This window comes from Rhineura floridana, chromosome 3, assembly GCF_030035675.1.
Source record: "Rhineura floridana isolate rRhiFlo1 chromosome 3, rRhiFlo1.hap2, whole genome shotgun sequence".
In the NCBI taxonomy this organism is placed as follows: domain Eukaryota; kingdom Metazoa; phylum Chordata; class Lepidosauria; order Squamata; family Rhineuridae; genus Rhineura; species Rhineura floridana.
The window spans coordinates 122777495-122792992 of NC_084482.1; the positions used below are offsets into that span (position 1 = coordinate 122777495).

At 48.7% G+C, this 15498-nt stretch overlaps 2 protein-coding genes across 6 annotated transcripts in view; one reads left to right on the forward strand and one right to left on the reverse strand.

Annotated features, from left to right (window-relative positions):
* Window positions 1-1258, forward strand: part of DBN1 (drebrin 1) — a 40082-nt gene extending 38824 nt beyond the window's left edge. For all 4 annotated transcript variants that reach the window (XM_061617628.1, XM_061617629.1, XM_061617630.1 and 1 more), the window contains 2 exons: window positions 25-127; window positions 302-1258. In XM_061617628.1, the coding sequence (XP_061473612.1) occupies window positions 25-127; window positions 302-372 (174 nt within the window). In that variant the 3' untranslated portion in view covers window positions 373-1258. The remainder of the gene's footprint in view (window positions 1-24; window positions 128-301) is intronic.
* Window positions 1259-1766: 508 nt separating this feature from the next.
* PRR7 (proline rich 7, synaptic) lies at window positions 1767-15156 on the reverse strand. Of its 2 annotated transcripts, XM_061617634.1 has the most exons (4): window positions 14392-15155; window positions 3779-4209; window positions 3181-3416; window positions 1767-2505 (listed from the first exon to the last, which is right to left on the reverse strand). In XM_061617634.1, exons 3-4 carry the CDS (start codon window positions 3398-3400, stop codon window positions 2114-2116), a joined length of 612 nt encoding a protein of 203 aa, XP_061473618.1. In that variant the 5' UTR covers window positions 3401-3416; window positions 3779-4209; window positions 14392-15155; the 3' UTR covers window positions 1767-2113. The 2 variants fall into 2 exon arrangements, with proteins under 2 accessions (XP_061473618.1, XP_061473617.1); XM_061617633.1 differs by having other exon boundaries at window positions 3181-4209; window positions 14392-15156.
* Between the last annotated feature and the right edge of the window lie 342 nt (window positions 15157-15498).

Below are 15498 nucleotides of genomic sequence, written 5' to 3' on the forward strand. Positions count from 1 at the left end.
CAGTGTTTTTGTTTTCTCTTCCAGACCAGTGAGGGTTATTTCAGCCAATCACAAGATGAAGACTTTAACCAATCAGAGGAACCATCTGCTAAAGCTCCTCCTCCAGTATTCTACAATAAGCCCCCAGGTGAGGGCCAGGGATTCATGTGTGGGAGAGGGCCTGTCTTTGCACTCCTTCGTACCACACTGCATCTTCTGGGTACCCCTGGAAGTGCAAGCCTTGGTCACTTCCCTTTCAGGGGGTTGGCCTGGGCAAACAGCCACCCTCACTCACAGCTAATACATTTGATTTCACCCACAGAGATTGATATCACCTGTTGGGATGCTGACCCAGTGCCAGAAGATGAGGAGAACTTTGGGGGCAGCGTTTAAGGCCAGCTCCCATGTCCAACTCCTGTATCCTGCACCCAGCAAGCCCAGCAGGTGCAAGCCTGGAGCAGCCGCAGTGAGGGCCTGGTGCCTGCTTGCTCCGTATTGTAGCCCTGCGGTCTAAGGCCTCAGATTGTGCCCCAGCCAGATAGGATATTCTCCGTGGTACTCCGGGGTAACTTTTTCCAGCGCTCTCTCTCTCTCTTTCTTTTTCTAATGTTGTCAAATAGGAAACGTGTAAATCTGCCTGGTCCCCTCTTTGTTGGTAGCTTCCCTGCAGATCCTTTCCCTGTTGCCTCTGCCCATTGGGTTTTTTCTGATTCCCCCACCCCCTATGCCATTTATGCCATCTGGGTTAATCTCCTACGAGTGCTGCTCTTGGGGGTGGATGGGGAGGGGCCCTTCCTCCTCCTCCTCTCAGACTCTGCCCAGAGTTGTGAGTATTTTGCACGAATTTAAAATAAAATATGGCAATAAAATGGCCCAGTGTGGGCAAGGCTCTGGCTCCCATCTTCCACCTTCTTCATTTGGTCCCCAACACACTTGATACCCAGGGAAGCAAGCAGAGCCCCATGTCCAGCTCTGGGCTCCAGCAGGAATTAGCAGCAAGGAACTGCCCCTACCCTGAGTTCAGCTCCGTGGCCCTGTGTTTCAGAACCAGCCCATTTCAGACCCTTCTCCTTAGGCCTTTGTTTGCCCTGAGAGCCTGGGACAAGGGGAGATTCTGGGTGGGCTCCCCACTCCACTCTTTCCTCTTCCCCCAACCTCTTTCCTCTTCCATTCCATGCTTGGTTTCCTTTCTCTCACGTACCGTAATTGTTTTTTTGAAAGCACAACTTCTGTAACAGCAATGTGCTTATGTATGTTAATAAATAAATTGGTTCCAAGCAGGGCAGCTGCCTTTGCAGTACATAGTGGTTTTTTTTAAAGGGGAGATTAGTGAAGGAACACAAAACCCTGGGGGTAGTTGGGTGGGTACATTCCACACATATACAAAAACACATTGGGAACAAGGCCTGCCTGCCTTTTGTTTTGTGTTTGTTTGGGGGGGGTGTAGCCCCTTTGACTCTGCAGCTATTAAGAGCTATGAAAGCTAATGGGTTATTATTATACACAGAGGAATGGTTCTGAACATCAATATGCAGTCAGTGATGGGTCCTACCTGAAGTCTCAGCCTGAGATGGAGAAAGAACCACTAGATGGAGCTGGTAAAAAAAGGAATGTATTCCTGGAACATGCTTTTTTGCAGTAGGAAGCTGGGCACTCCATCCCATAATCTGTGGGATTATTGAGGAATGGGGTTGCTTAACTTCCTACCACTGTATATGTGGCACTCTTGAAAAACACAGAACACACACCCTTTTTGAGCATGGATTCATCAACCACCCGGCAACAGGTTTGTAATAAATCAGGTTCCACAAACTTTATTATTGTCAAAATGTAACAAACAAAAAATAGGAAACAAAGTTTAGGCCAAGCCAAAGGCCCCCTTGCAGTCAGCACCAACAGAGCCTACAGCGGGCCCAGGAAAAGGGAAATGGGTGAGATGGGGAGACCAGCCCCAATCTCACCCTGGCCAGGAGGTCAATAGCAACTGGGAACTTTGCACTGTGAAGGCCCATGGCCATGGCTGGAAGGCTCGGACTAAGGGACTTGGTGGCTCCCACAGGCCAAGAGAACAGGCTGCCAGGATCCAACTTCTGTGCAACAGCCACCATCCCACATGCGCTGTGGCATGGCACGGCTAAACTGCCGTAGTCCTGCCAAACAAAGGCATTGAGACAGGCAGATGCCAGGGCCCAGGCTCATAGCTGTCACTGGTGCTGAGTTCTGAGTCTGTCCAGCTTGGAAAGATGCGTTGCGAGTGCTCAGACTCCAAGTAGAGATTGGTGCAAGTGGGGGGCCCCCGGCTGGCTGAGCTTGGCAGGTGAAGGGCTGAGCCGTAGCCCCGGTCCAGGAAGAGGGGCTTATAGCTTGGCGGCTGTTCCTGCTTCTCTGGCTGCTCATGGCTCAGGAAGGGGGTGTTAATCTTGCGGTACAAGCCACGTGTGTCCGTCAGTACTTCACTGTAAGGTGGGGGAGGCTCAGCCATCAGCACTGCTTCTTCATAGCATGGGGGCTTGGATGGATCTGGCTCTGCAAGCAAAGCAATCACAGGTACTGAGTGCAGGGAAATGACACAGGTAAGAGAGTTGTCCCCATCATAGGTGTCTTCTTGGGTCCCTAGGTAATAATCTGCTCTCACTTCCCTAGTGATAAGAAATATAAGCTCTGTTGCAGCCTTTCCCAACCTTTGGGTCCCCGGATGTTACTGGACTACAACTCCCATGAGCCCCAGCCAGCATGGCCAATGGTCAGGAATTACGGGAACTGTAGTCCAGCAACGCCGGGGAGGTGAAGGTTGGGAAAGGCTGCTCTGTTGTCATAACCCAGGAACTGACTACATCCACAAATGGGAGCAAGGGCTGGAGGAAGACCATGGTTACATTTCACTGGAATGGGACTTCTGGCCCTAACTTCTTCCTCAAGAAGCATCCTGAGCCACTACCCACCACTATCTGAAAGAACTGATATACAAACAATTAAGGGTCATTCCCTTCATGTGAGTTGAAACACCACAGGACATGGATGAATAAGAGCTTGACCAGGAGGCTTAAATTTTTTAGCCTGCTGGTGGCAGCTTTGGCTTTCTCAGATTTCAAGCCAGCTCCCCATCCCTGGATAGTCATCTGTCTGTAGAAGTAACTCTCCTCCCAACCATTGTCACATTCAGTATCAACAGTGTGCTAAATCCTCTTTTGGTGCCCTTACCATGCCTGCAGCTCCACGGCCTTGGGGGTGGGAGGTGAGGGCGATGGGCCTCAATGCGGAGCCGGTGCGGCACAGCAATGCCCGGTGGGCTCCTGATGTAACCACCTCCATAGCCAGAACCCCCGTAGGCAGGGCCCCCATAACCCTCATAGTGCAGGGGCTCCATCTCCAGAGTGCGCAGGTGCTGCTCCCGCAGCCGCTCCTCCTGCCGCCGTTTCATGCGCCGCCGCAGGTAGCTGCAGAAGCAACATAGCAACACAATGAGGCCCCAGATAAGCCAGAAGCCAGCAAAGCAGGTGAGGAAGGTGTAGGTGCCGTGGGACATCACCATCTTCACTCCAGAGGACTAGCGGAGGGCCCCAGGGGTTTCTCCCGACTGGTTTTGAAACCGAGGACCTTCCTCAGTTCCAGCTGGGTGGGAAGTCAGGGTGGAGGGTAGGAGCTCTCTTTGTCTCTTCCTGTCTCGGGTCTTCTGCAAAGAGGCAGGAACCAGGCTTAGTTCTGTGGATGAGCTTGTCTCTGCTTCCTTTGACTCTGCCCAGTCATGTTGATGGGATCATAAACCTCCCCTCTGCTTCCCTTGTCCATATTGTCTCACCTTTTCCAGGAACAGCATGGGCCCCTCTTTTAGCCACAGTACAATCCAGGCACCACCACTGGGCCCTACTTCAGTCCAAGCAATGGAACTGGAACAACAAAGGCCAGTGGGCTGCAGCAGCTCAGCCCTTTCTGATCATGCAGCCTCCTGCACGCACTCCGCAGCCGTCCTGGAAGTGGTTGGCTGGATGCAGGGAGAGACTTGGGCCTTTCACGGAGAGGGGGGAGTTCTTGCCCCTAAAGGAGCCCAACGGAGGAAAGGCGAGTGCTGGGAAGGCTCATGGGCATGGCCTCTGCTTTCTTCTTCAAATTCCTGAGTTCTTGGATACTTGGGTAAACACGACCAGTAACACCAGCACCCAGCCCAACTTCTTCCCATTGCTGGGTCAGGGCTTTGGGGAGCCAACAGCAGTGCTGACAGATGCTTTTTCTCTGCAAACAGACAGAAATGCCATTGAGTGTAAGGGGGGGGGGATAAACAATTGCTTTTTTTGCAGAACACATTCTCTGTGTTCTAAACCCTTTCCCAGTTAACATGAGCAGTGACAGTCCACGGAGGGGAGTACAGTCAGTCTCTAGATGCAAATACCGCCCTCCCCCAAGACACATGAGCTCTATTTACCATTGGCTGCATTTTCAAGCAAGTGGAAAGAGAAGAGGAAAGCTTTTTCCTAATCTGGGCATACTGTACAGTCTCCGACCAAACATTCTAGTTGCTTCAGTAATTTAAGCCAGCACCCATCAAGTGGGCAAGCACCTAGCTACAGCCACCCAATTCCACGCAGCTACAGTGCTGCCCCCACACCCACCATCACATGTGCTCAAACACATGCAAACACTGTGCACAAAGACTAGACCAGCATGTGATCTTCATGCTTCCTCACACAGATTACAGCCAAGCCCATGGGCCCCCCATCACCCTAGCTATTTCCACCAAGATGACAGAGCTCCAGAGAACTGAAACTCACGTGCAACTGCTGCAGCAGGGAAAAGGGGACTTCAGGAAACTACTGAGCACAAAAGATCACATTCTGCCAAGAGAACAGCAAAGCTCAAGTGCCAAAGCACTACCTCACATTTCCTCCTGATGGCACTGGCAGCCCAAAGGCACTCATCTGGTCCCAGTAACCATCACAGAAGCCTCCCACCCACACATGTCACAGCTTCACCGCTCAAGAGACTGCTTTCCACATGGCATATCACACAAAGTTGCCAAGATGCATTTGGTTCATTTCCCCTTGTCCCTCCTAGAAAATGGACATTGACCGTCAACTTCCCGTTCCTAACATGGGAGTTGTTTCCAGTGTAGCTTAGTAACCCATAACCGTGAGGCAGAATACCTTGTGCTAAAACTGATCTTTGACCCTTCCATCAGGTAAAGGCCCCACTATCAGTTCCGCCTCCATTCACACCTCACCATCTTCATCCTTCGTTGCTGTTAGTTTTGGTGTCTTGTTAACACACTCCTCAGTAAGTATGTGCACTATTGTCAGGATGTTTCAGAAATTGATTGCTCCTCAGACTACATTTCAGGAGAACACAATCACCCTCCAAATGGAGAATTCCTCCAGCACATACACTGCAAAGCTACGAGTTATCTGTGAACTAAAGCATTAGGGATGGTATCACTGGACTTCTAATTTTAATATCCCAAGGGCACACCCCAGCCTCTTGAACATACTACTGAACAGGGTAGGACAGGGGTGGAGAATGTGTTTGTGTGGGAGAGAGACAGCATACAAGTGGTGGGTGGGGTCAGAGGCAAAAGTGGGTGGAGCTATGAATTTGATTCTTACTTGTGTACCCAGTAGGCTACATTCTAGCCATACAAAAGCCAAAGATTTCTATACGCATCCGCGCGCACACACAGCCCTACCTACTTCTCCATCCAGACAAACAAGAGGCATTATCATAGTTCAAGGGCACATTCCAGCTAAGCAAAAGCCTTTGAGCAGGGCAGCCAGGGATATGGCCTAGGGACAGGGGGTGCAGCCGAGGGCCAGAGGGAGGCCTGGAAGGCTGCATGCAGCCTCCCAGCCTGAAGTTCCCCACCTTGGGCTAGTATACACCCTTGACAGCACTACTGTGGGATTCTTAACTCAGGAAAGGCTTGAAAAATAGACACCTCTGTGAACCCCATTCACATAACGGCCTCTCATAGTACCACCAAAGCTTGCAAAAATTTAATGGTACCTATATATTATTCAATCTTTCTGACAAACTATACTAATAAGAACATAAGAACATAAGAAGAGCCTGCTGGATCAGGCCAGTGGCCCATCTAGTCCAGCATCCTGTTCTCACAGTGGCCAACCAGGTGCCTGGGGGAAGCCCGCAAGCAGGACCCGAGTGCAAGAACACTCTCCCCTCCTGAGGCTTCCAGCAACTGGTTTTCAGAAGCATGCTGCCTCTGACTAGGGTGGCAGAGCAGAGCCATCACAGCTAGTAGCCATTGATAGCCCTGTCCTCCATGAATTTGTCTAATCTTCTTTTAAAGCCATCCAAGCTGGTGGCCATTACTGCATCTTGTGGGAGCAAATTCCATAGTTTAACTATGCGCTGAGTAAAGAAGTACTTCCTTTTGTCTGTCCTGAATCTTCCAACATTCAGCTTCTTTGAATGTCCACGAGTTCTAGTATTATGAGAGAGGGAGAAGAACTTTTCTCTATCCACTTTCTCAATGCCATGCATAATTTTATACACTTCTACCATGTCTCCTCTGACCCGCCTTTTCTCTAAACTAAAAAGTCCCAAATGCTCCAACCTTTCCTCGTAAGGGAGTCGCTCCATCCCCTTGATCATTCTGGTTGCCCTCTTCTGAACCTTTTCCAACTCTATAATATCCTTTTTGAGATGAGGCGAGCAGAACTGTACACAGTATTCCAAATGTGGCCGCACCATAGATTTATACAACGGCATTATGATATCGGCTGTTTTATTTTCAATACCTTTCCTAATTATCGCTAGCATGGAATTTGCCTTTTTCACAGCTGCCGCACACTGGGTCGACATTTTCATCGTGCTGTCCACTACAACCCCGAGGTCTCTCTCCTGGTCGGTCACCGCCAGTTCAGACCCCATGAGCGTATATGTGAAATTCAGATTTTTTGCTCCAATATGCATAATTTTACACTTGTTTATATTGAATTGCATTTGCCATTTTTCTGCCCATTCACTCAGTTTGGAGAGGTCTTTTTGGAGCTCTTCGCAATCCCTTTTTGTTTTAACAACCCTGAACAATTTAGTGTCGTCAGCAAACTTGGCCACTTCACTGCTCACTCCTAATTCTAGGTCATTAATGAACAAGTTGAAAAGTACAGGTCCCAATACCGATCCTTGAGGGACTCCACTTTCTACAGCCCTCCATTGGGAGAACTGTCCGTTTATTCCTGCTCTCTGCTTTCTGCTTCTTAACCAATTCCTTATCCACAAGAGGACCTCTCCTCTTATTCCATGACTGCTAAGCTTCCTCAGAAGCCTTTGGTGAGGTACCTTGTCAAACGCTTTTTGAAAGTCTAAGTACACTATGTCCACTGGATCACCTCTATCTATATGCTTGTTGACACTCTCAAAGAATTCTAATAGGTTACTGAGACAGGACTTTCCCTTGCAGAAGCCATGCTGGCTCTGCTTCAGCAAGGCTTGTTCTTCTATGTGCTTAGTTAATCTAGCTTTAATAATACTTTCTACCAGTTTTCCAGGGACAGAAGTTAAGTTAACTGGCCTGTAATTTCCAGGATCCCCTCTGGATCCCTTTTTGAAGATTGGCATTACATTTGCCACTTTCCAGTCCTCAGGCACGGAGGAGGACCCAAGGGACAAGTTACATATTTTAGTTAGCAGATCAGCAATTTCACATTTGAGTTCTTTGAGAACTCTCGGGTGGATGCCATCCGGTCCTGGTGATTTGTCAGTTTTTATATTGTCCATTAAGCTTAGAACTTCCTCTCTCGTTACCACTATTTGTCTCAGTTCCTCAGAATCCCTTCCTGCAAATGTTAGTTCAGGTTCAGGGATCTGCCCTATATCTTCCACTGTGAAGACAGATGCAAAGAATTCATTTAGCTTCTCTGCAATCTCATCGTTCTTTAGTACACCTTTGACTCCCATATCATCCAAGGGTCCAATCGTCTCCCTAGATGGTCTCCTGCTTTGAATGTATTTATAGAATTTTTTGTTGTTGGTTTTTATGTTCTTAGCAATGTGCTCCTCAAATTCTTTTTTAGCATCCCTTATTGTCTTCTTGCATTTCTTTTGCCAGAGTTTATGTTCTTTTTTATTTTCTTCATTCGGACAAGACTTCCATTTTTTGAAGGAAGACTTTTTGCCTCTAAGAGCTTCCTTGACTTTGCTCGTTAACCATGCTGGCATCTTCTTGGCCCTGGCGTTACCTTTTCTGATCTGCGGTATGCACTCCAGTTGAGCTTCTAATATAGTGTTTTTAAACAACTTCCAAGCATTTTCGAGTGATGTGACCCTCTGGACTTTGTTTTTCAGCTTTCTTTTTACCAATCCCCTCATTTTTGTGAAGTTTCCTCTTTTGAAGTCAAATGTGACCGTGTTGGATTTTCTTGGCAATTGGCCAGTTACATAATAATAATAATAATAATAAAATTTTATTTCTAGGCCGCCTATCTGGCCGAATTAACGGCCACTCTAGGCGGCGTACATAGACTAAAATATAACATAGAGTAAAATATAACATATAATACAAAACAAAACCCCAGTAGTCTATAGACATCCCAAGCAGCAGGTTCACGCACACATACACACACATGGTCTCTGGCCCCTTCAGCAGTTGCTGCTTTTGTAGCTGGAGAGAGACAGGGCCCCGCCCTTCCAGGCCAGGTGGAAATCAGCCAGAAATGCAGGGAGCAGGTCTTGCAGAAACTCACACAGGTAGATGGTCTCTGGCCCCTTCAGCAGTTGCTGCTTTTGTAGCTGGAGAGAGACAGGGCCCCACCCTTCCAGGCCAGGTGGAAATCAGCCAGAAATGCAGGGAGCAGGTCTTGCAGAAACTCACACAGGTAGATGTATGTTTAATTTAATAGCACTGTGGTCACTGCTCCCAATCGGTTCAACAACACTTACATCTCGCACCAGGTCCCGGTCCCCACTGAGGATTAAGTCCAGGGTTGCCGTCCCTCTGGTCAGTTCCATGACCAACTGGTCTAGGGCATGTCATATACTCAGGAATACTAACAGCAGCTTCTGCAAAACAGAGCCAGCCCCATTGCCCGACTCATGAGACTCCAAAAGTATCTAACTTCTGCTGGCACCTCAAGCACAACAAACCAATATTCTCCATCACTTCAAGGCATGAAGAAATAAGATATATCTAAGGTGAAGGATCTCCCCTCCACCCCAACCCCCACAAGCCTTCATTACCGGTTAACTATAACAACCTTCTGATCATCAGAGGCCAAGCCATCCACACCAGACTGAAGAGATGGGCTGGATTTATTCTGGATCTACTTCACTTTAACTGGAATTCCTGTGTTCTGTCAACTCATGTGTTTTAAATGTACGAAACAAGAGTTGGATGATCAGGATCTTTTAACAGCTAAGGTACAACCAAGCTGTGTTCCTGAATATGCTCTCTTGCTTGAGAACAGCAGATCAGAGAGCTTGCTGGATCAGATCAAGGTCAAGCATATTTGTAAGAATCCCCACAAGCACTGAGTGTGCTATCAGAAGTTGACCACTACCTTCTGCCCATCTATCATACATAATAAGAGAGGAGCAAACCAACACCCTCAAACATAAATCTGCATACAGTTCAAGATACACCACAGATAAGTGGTGAAATTTCAGAGTTTACTGGACTTAAAAGAGTTCAGCCATTTCTTTATGTCTTCCCCATAATGGTGCTATAATAAAACAGTTTTATGTTTGAATGCACCCTTTTGCCATCTTTGTGGTGCTCCTCTGGTTCCTTCCATTTTTTTCTAATCCATCTTCGAATGCAGTAACCCAAAATATTCCATCTGAGGCTTAACCAGGGCTAAAGAAGTGTACTATACAGCTCGAGCTATAGACCTTCTGAGCCTTTGACAAGGTGATTTTAAAAACATGTAACCTTTCTGTATGCAGGACTACTATTAAAAGGGAGAATCATATTAAGAGTGTCAACTTTAGATTCAGAAGTGGTAATCGCAAACTAGAAGAGAAAATGTCGAGCAGGTGGATAAGCCAGTGGGTGGTTGAATCCACATATGAAATGAAACAACCCTGTGAGACATAACTGAGTGGGTATGTCTTTTGTACCTTCTTTGAATCTGCTTGTCCCAGTTGGTGGCTCCATCAAGGAAGTATCACTGAGCTGAGGCAAGCTCAGGAAAAACAACTTTGCTGCTGCCACTATGGCAGCAACAGGGGAGATTCCCAAGACAAAGCAAAGCTTTTTTAGCCCGTAACTCTTTCCAAAATTTGTTAATTAAAAACAGGATTTCCTAGCATTTGCAGAGTGGTTGGGTCAACACAAGCTGACAGTACCTGAACAGCCATGGAAAAGGCTGCAAATTCTCTTATGATCACATTGTACAAAGATGGAATTTGATATATATAATGGGCACAGAATTCAACTTCCCAGGAAGTTGAAGTCCAGCTTTTTTTAAAGCATGTTTCTAACCCTTAATGCCATGAAGGCAGGCTTGTAAGCTTGGAGGCAATGTCATGTGACACCAAGAGTGGTGCAGCGGTTAGAGTATCAAACTAGGACCAGGGAAACCTGGTTCAAATCTCCACTCAGCCATCAAACTCACCAGGTGATCTTGGACCAGTTACTATCTCTTAGCCTAGCCTATCTCACAGGGTTGTTGTGAAGATAAAATGGCAGGGAGCCAAGGTACACGGCCCTGAGCTCCTTGGAGGAAAGCTGTAATAAACAGATAAAATTCAGGAAATTTCAAAAGCCAGAGTGGAAGCTGTTCAGGATATTCAGATGCCAGAGAGAAAGTTCATAGTGCCATGCATACCTCTTTGTACCTCACCATAGGTTGGAAGAACAAATCATGCAAAATTACCAGAAATCCCCTCTCCCTCGAGAATTAAAAAAGAAGAGATTGTAATAAACAAAACCACTGACAATTTGGTTCGCTTTGATGGTACCTTAAAATATGCTATCTGAAACAGGCTACTTCATCTTACCCATTTTGACTCAACCCAGGTGCCTGTTTTGATATGCATAGTTGTACATACAAGTCACAAAATTCAGCTTTCCTGAATAACTTTTGTACAAAAGGCGCACATGCAATCGAGTTCAGAAGTATAGGATTGCAGACACTTTTTAAATGCAGAGTGTAGAGAACTCTGTGACAAAGAGAAGGTCATAGTACCAAACTTCTACCTGGAACAACCTTGACTCTGTGAGATTGTTGGCTGCTGGCCAGAAGCAAGAGGTCACATAGCTACTTAGAGCTCTCTGAATATTTTGCTGTACATGAGAATAGTACAATCCCAACACAGAGCAGAACAAGATTAATGCCACACTGACCTACAGGATAAAAAGCTCCAATTATGGATGGTCATTAACAGGTGGCCAATACATGCCTCTGAATACCAGCTACTGGGAGGCAACAGTGGGAGAGGAGTCTTGACCTCATGTCCTCCTTGTAGGCTTCCCAGTCAGTCACTTTGAGAAATGGGATGCTGGAGTAGACAGGGATTTGTTCTTAGTGACCCTACTAGACCCTGATCCCTCAGTCCTCAGCAAAACACTGCTATGGGGTGTTGACCACACTGAGGTCTTTTCAAGACAATGCCAGCACCTGCCTTAATGGTCTACTCAGAGATTTTTTTTCATTCATACAGGTGACAAAATGATCCTGTCCAGCAGAGATGGCCAGGATGGACTGCCTTCAAGTCAATCCCAACCTATGGCGACCCTATGAATAGGGTGTTCATAGTAAGCGGTATTCAGAGGGGGTTTACCATTGCTTCCCTCTGAGGCTAGTCCTCCCCAGCTGGCTAGGGCCTGCTCAGCTTGCCACAGCTGCACAATCCAGCACCTTCCTTGCCAGCTGGGGGGCAATTGGGCCTCTTGGGACTACACAGCTTGCCCACGGCTGCACAGGTGACAGGGCACGTAACCCTTGAGCCACTCACTGTGGGTGATCTTTAGCTGGCCCTTGACACCCAGGAGACACGAGTGGGGATTTGAACTCACACACTCTGGACTCCAGCCAGACTCTCCTCCCCACTGTGCTATACCAGGATAGTTCTTCTAAATGTAACTCATTTTCACATACAAATAACCTTTAGATTTTTTAAAAGTCCCTAATAATTGAGATGTGGATGGATATAAATATATGCATCTCAGTGTGTTATGATGGTTTTGCACAGAAAGCATTACAACTGGTGATGTGAGAATTCCAACAGGAACTGTGCACAGCTCACTGAGAATCCAGCCCCCCCTCCAAAAAAAATAATAATAAAAGGGAACAGCTACGTCTGTGCTGAGATGCAGATTCCAGCATCAAATCACGACAATAAATGTCAAAGTAAAGACTTAGTAGCACTTTGGCAAGGACTACTCCTCAGCATGAATCTGGCCTAGTATAAGGCTGGCATCTATGAGAAGCTGAACAGAATGACTGGTGTGCTGTGTTGGCTATGGCTGCTAGAGGGGGAGTTAGTAGCATTGCATCAAAAGGACTAATCCACCTTAAAAGCACAGGCTGTCAATGACAGCAACCCCATCAATCCATCCAGAACAGGGACAGCTCTAACCTGCAGCTGGAACCTCTGGTGGTCCTTGATAACTGGGCCTCATAGCCAATCCAAAGTCAGATTCATCATTTGTGGGCATGAGGCCTGCGCTGCCCAGCTCATCTCCCTACATATGTTCAGAACACATGTCGGCTTCTGGAGACCTTTATGGTGAATATGTTCAGACCATGACTGCTAGATGCTGCCTTTAGGTGGCTAGCCCCCAATTCTCACAGTGACTTCTCCTCACATGCCAGCTTTGCTCATCCATGCAGATGACACCAATAGCCCTTGTACACAGGCAAGTAGGTTCCCTGACAGCAACCGGGAAGGGTGTGCATAGCTCCAAACGGAATGGGAAACTAACAAGCTCTCAGTTATTTTCTCAGAGACACCACAGAGAACAGCTGATGCATCTCAGATTCAAGGTAAGCACTCAGCAGAAAGACCTTTCCCTACCACACACACTCCCAGGCTTAAGTTAAGCCAAAGCTCAGTTTTGATTCACGTGGAGTCAAATAAGCCCCTGGAATGTGCAGAGCATCTCCACCTCAAGCAATACCCTGACAACCCATCCACTCCTCAAATGGGCATCCAGGAGCAGAAGGCTCCTAGGTGCACTTAATTTCTAAAAAGAAATTGGCTGGGGCTGACACCTGCCTGAGCGGCTTTGCAAGCTGGCCTAAAAACCAGGCTTGATTGTTACTCCCTATGTTCCAGCGTTGGCCTTGAATGCAAGTTCCAGGGCTGAACTCTGGCATAAATTAAACCCCAGAGAGCAGGTTTAACACTGACATCTTTTTTTGTCATTGCATGTCACCAAAAGGACCAACAATCCTTGGCTAAGAACAGAAGAAGCTGCCTTATACCAAGTCAGATCATTGGTCCATGTAGTTCAGTATTGCCTACACTGACTGGCAGCAGCTAAAGATCCCTAGCTAAGTGTCTTCCCTGTGTATAGGCTGGTGCACAGAAACACAGGAGAAAGAAGAATTTGGCAATGAGAATAGGCCTGATCTCTGAGCTATGGTGTGCCCCTTTTGTCCCTTAGAGCTGAAAAAAGGGAGAATATCTCCGGTCACTTCTTCTAGAAGGCAGATTAACCCCCTCTACCCCAAACACTAAAACAACCTCCTATCCCTGCTTGCCTTTCTGCATTCTGGGAAGTCAACTGGGCCTAGGAAAAGTGCGTCTCCCCCTCCCTTGTTTCATTTTCACAACTGCTCCTGAGAATCACGAGCTAGTGCCTGTCTCTGGGAACGGTGTTTCTACTGTGGCAGTGCCCACCATCCATGCTTAGGGCTCGTCCCCCGGAAACACAGCGGCCCCAGCCAACATGCGATGCACCAATCCTGTGCTAAATGCACCTACCGAGCTTGCGCTGCGAAGGGGTGGTGTTTGCGGGTGCGCGCACACACACCAAACCATATGCTCCCCAACGCAGAGATTGGCGCGCGTTCACACAGGCAGGCGAGAGCGCGCCAGGTTTTTCTCAGCCCCCCCCCGCTCCCCGTTATTCAGTTCCTCCCCCATACTGCCAATCGCCTCCTAGCAAGTCCATTGCTAGCCACGGGTGACACTGCCGTGTTCACCAGCTATGCCAAGTCCCCAGGTGCCCAAGCAACAGGAGGCAATGAAGCGCCAATCTCAGATGGTCTTCCTTGTGTCGCCTCGGTCGGGGGCAAGGAGGCCAATCCTATTTGCTGACACCCTAAGGGGCACCTGCACGTGTAGAGAGGCGGCCGAGCGGCTTTCCCTTCTGCCGGGGGGCACAGGGGGGGGGAGAGAAGAGAGCAGAAGAAGCCAGGCATCTGAGCGCGGAGGAGCCCTGGCAGGTCGGCGACGCCTCCTCGCCTTGATCAGGCAGGGCTGCAATAAACAGGGTCTCGTCTTTCTCCTCCTCACCGTCACTTCCAGCGCTGAGATCCGGGATCGCCCGTAGGAGCCCCATCTCTGGCAATCGGCAGAGCCATCCCCTAGGCTTCGGTCCGGGGTGGGGGCACAGCCTACGAGCGCTTAACTCGCTATCAGGGAAGCGCGGTGTCAGGCGTCCCCGCTACCTTTCGCCTCGCCCATTGCCCGACGCGGCAGCCTCCACGCGGGCGGTACCGGGCTCTCCCTTTGTCTCCTCCGCGGCAAGCGCTCACGCGTCTCTTTCTTCAATTCTCGAGCTCCTGCCTAGCTCCCTCTCTGTCGGCCCCGCCCTCTGGCTCCTCCCTCCGGCGGCGGCAGCCGCAGCAGCGGCCCTTGCTAGACTCTTCCTGCTCAGTTTGGGGGGGCTTGGAGTCTCGTGGGGACGACACATAGGGCTTTCCTCGGAAAAATCCCGAGGCTCCAGGGCCGTCCGGAGTTGGGTGGGGTGGGGTCGGATCGGCGAAAGGATGACCCAAATAGTGGCAGCAGTAGCAGCACCGCCCGAGGCTCTCTGACCCCGGGGGCTCCTCTTTTTTTTGCTCCTCGTTGGAATTTCCTGCCGAGATTTACTTGGCTCCCGCGCTGTCCTTTCCGATCCGGGCGGGTTTCTTTCTCTCCGTCACGAATGTAGCCTCGGCACGTCGGTAAAAGTCGGGCGTGGAGGGGGAGGGACGCAAAGCAGGAAGGTCCGACAGAACCGAAGAGGCCCAGCCCCCATAGAGAAATCCGTGGTCTCTCACTCCGCGCTTTCCGAGCCAAGAATAGTCCCTCGAACTGAGGCCTTGATTCATAGCCTTCTCCCCCCACCACTTCCGCCACCCCAACACACAGACGCAAGATGAAATCTATTCCTAGACGCTGACTTCTTGTTGAACAGAAGAGAGTAAAGCTCAAGAATACAGAAAAAGGTTGAGCTGGGGGAGACCCAGATTGCCTAAAACTGCACGTGTCCACTGGGATGTATGTGTTGGGGGAGACGCATACTACAAAACCTCGGTTATTTTCAGAACTGGATTCTGGAGGCCTGAGATAAATACCTTGTTAATTTGGTGTGGCCTTTGCACCTCTCTTTAGAGTGCCCAATGCATATGTCCACCA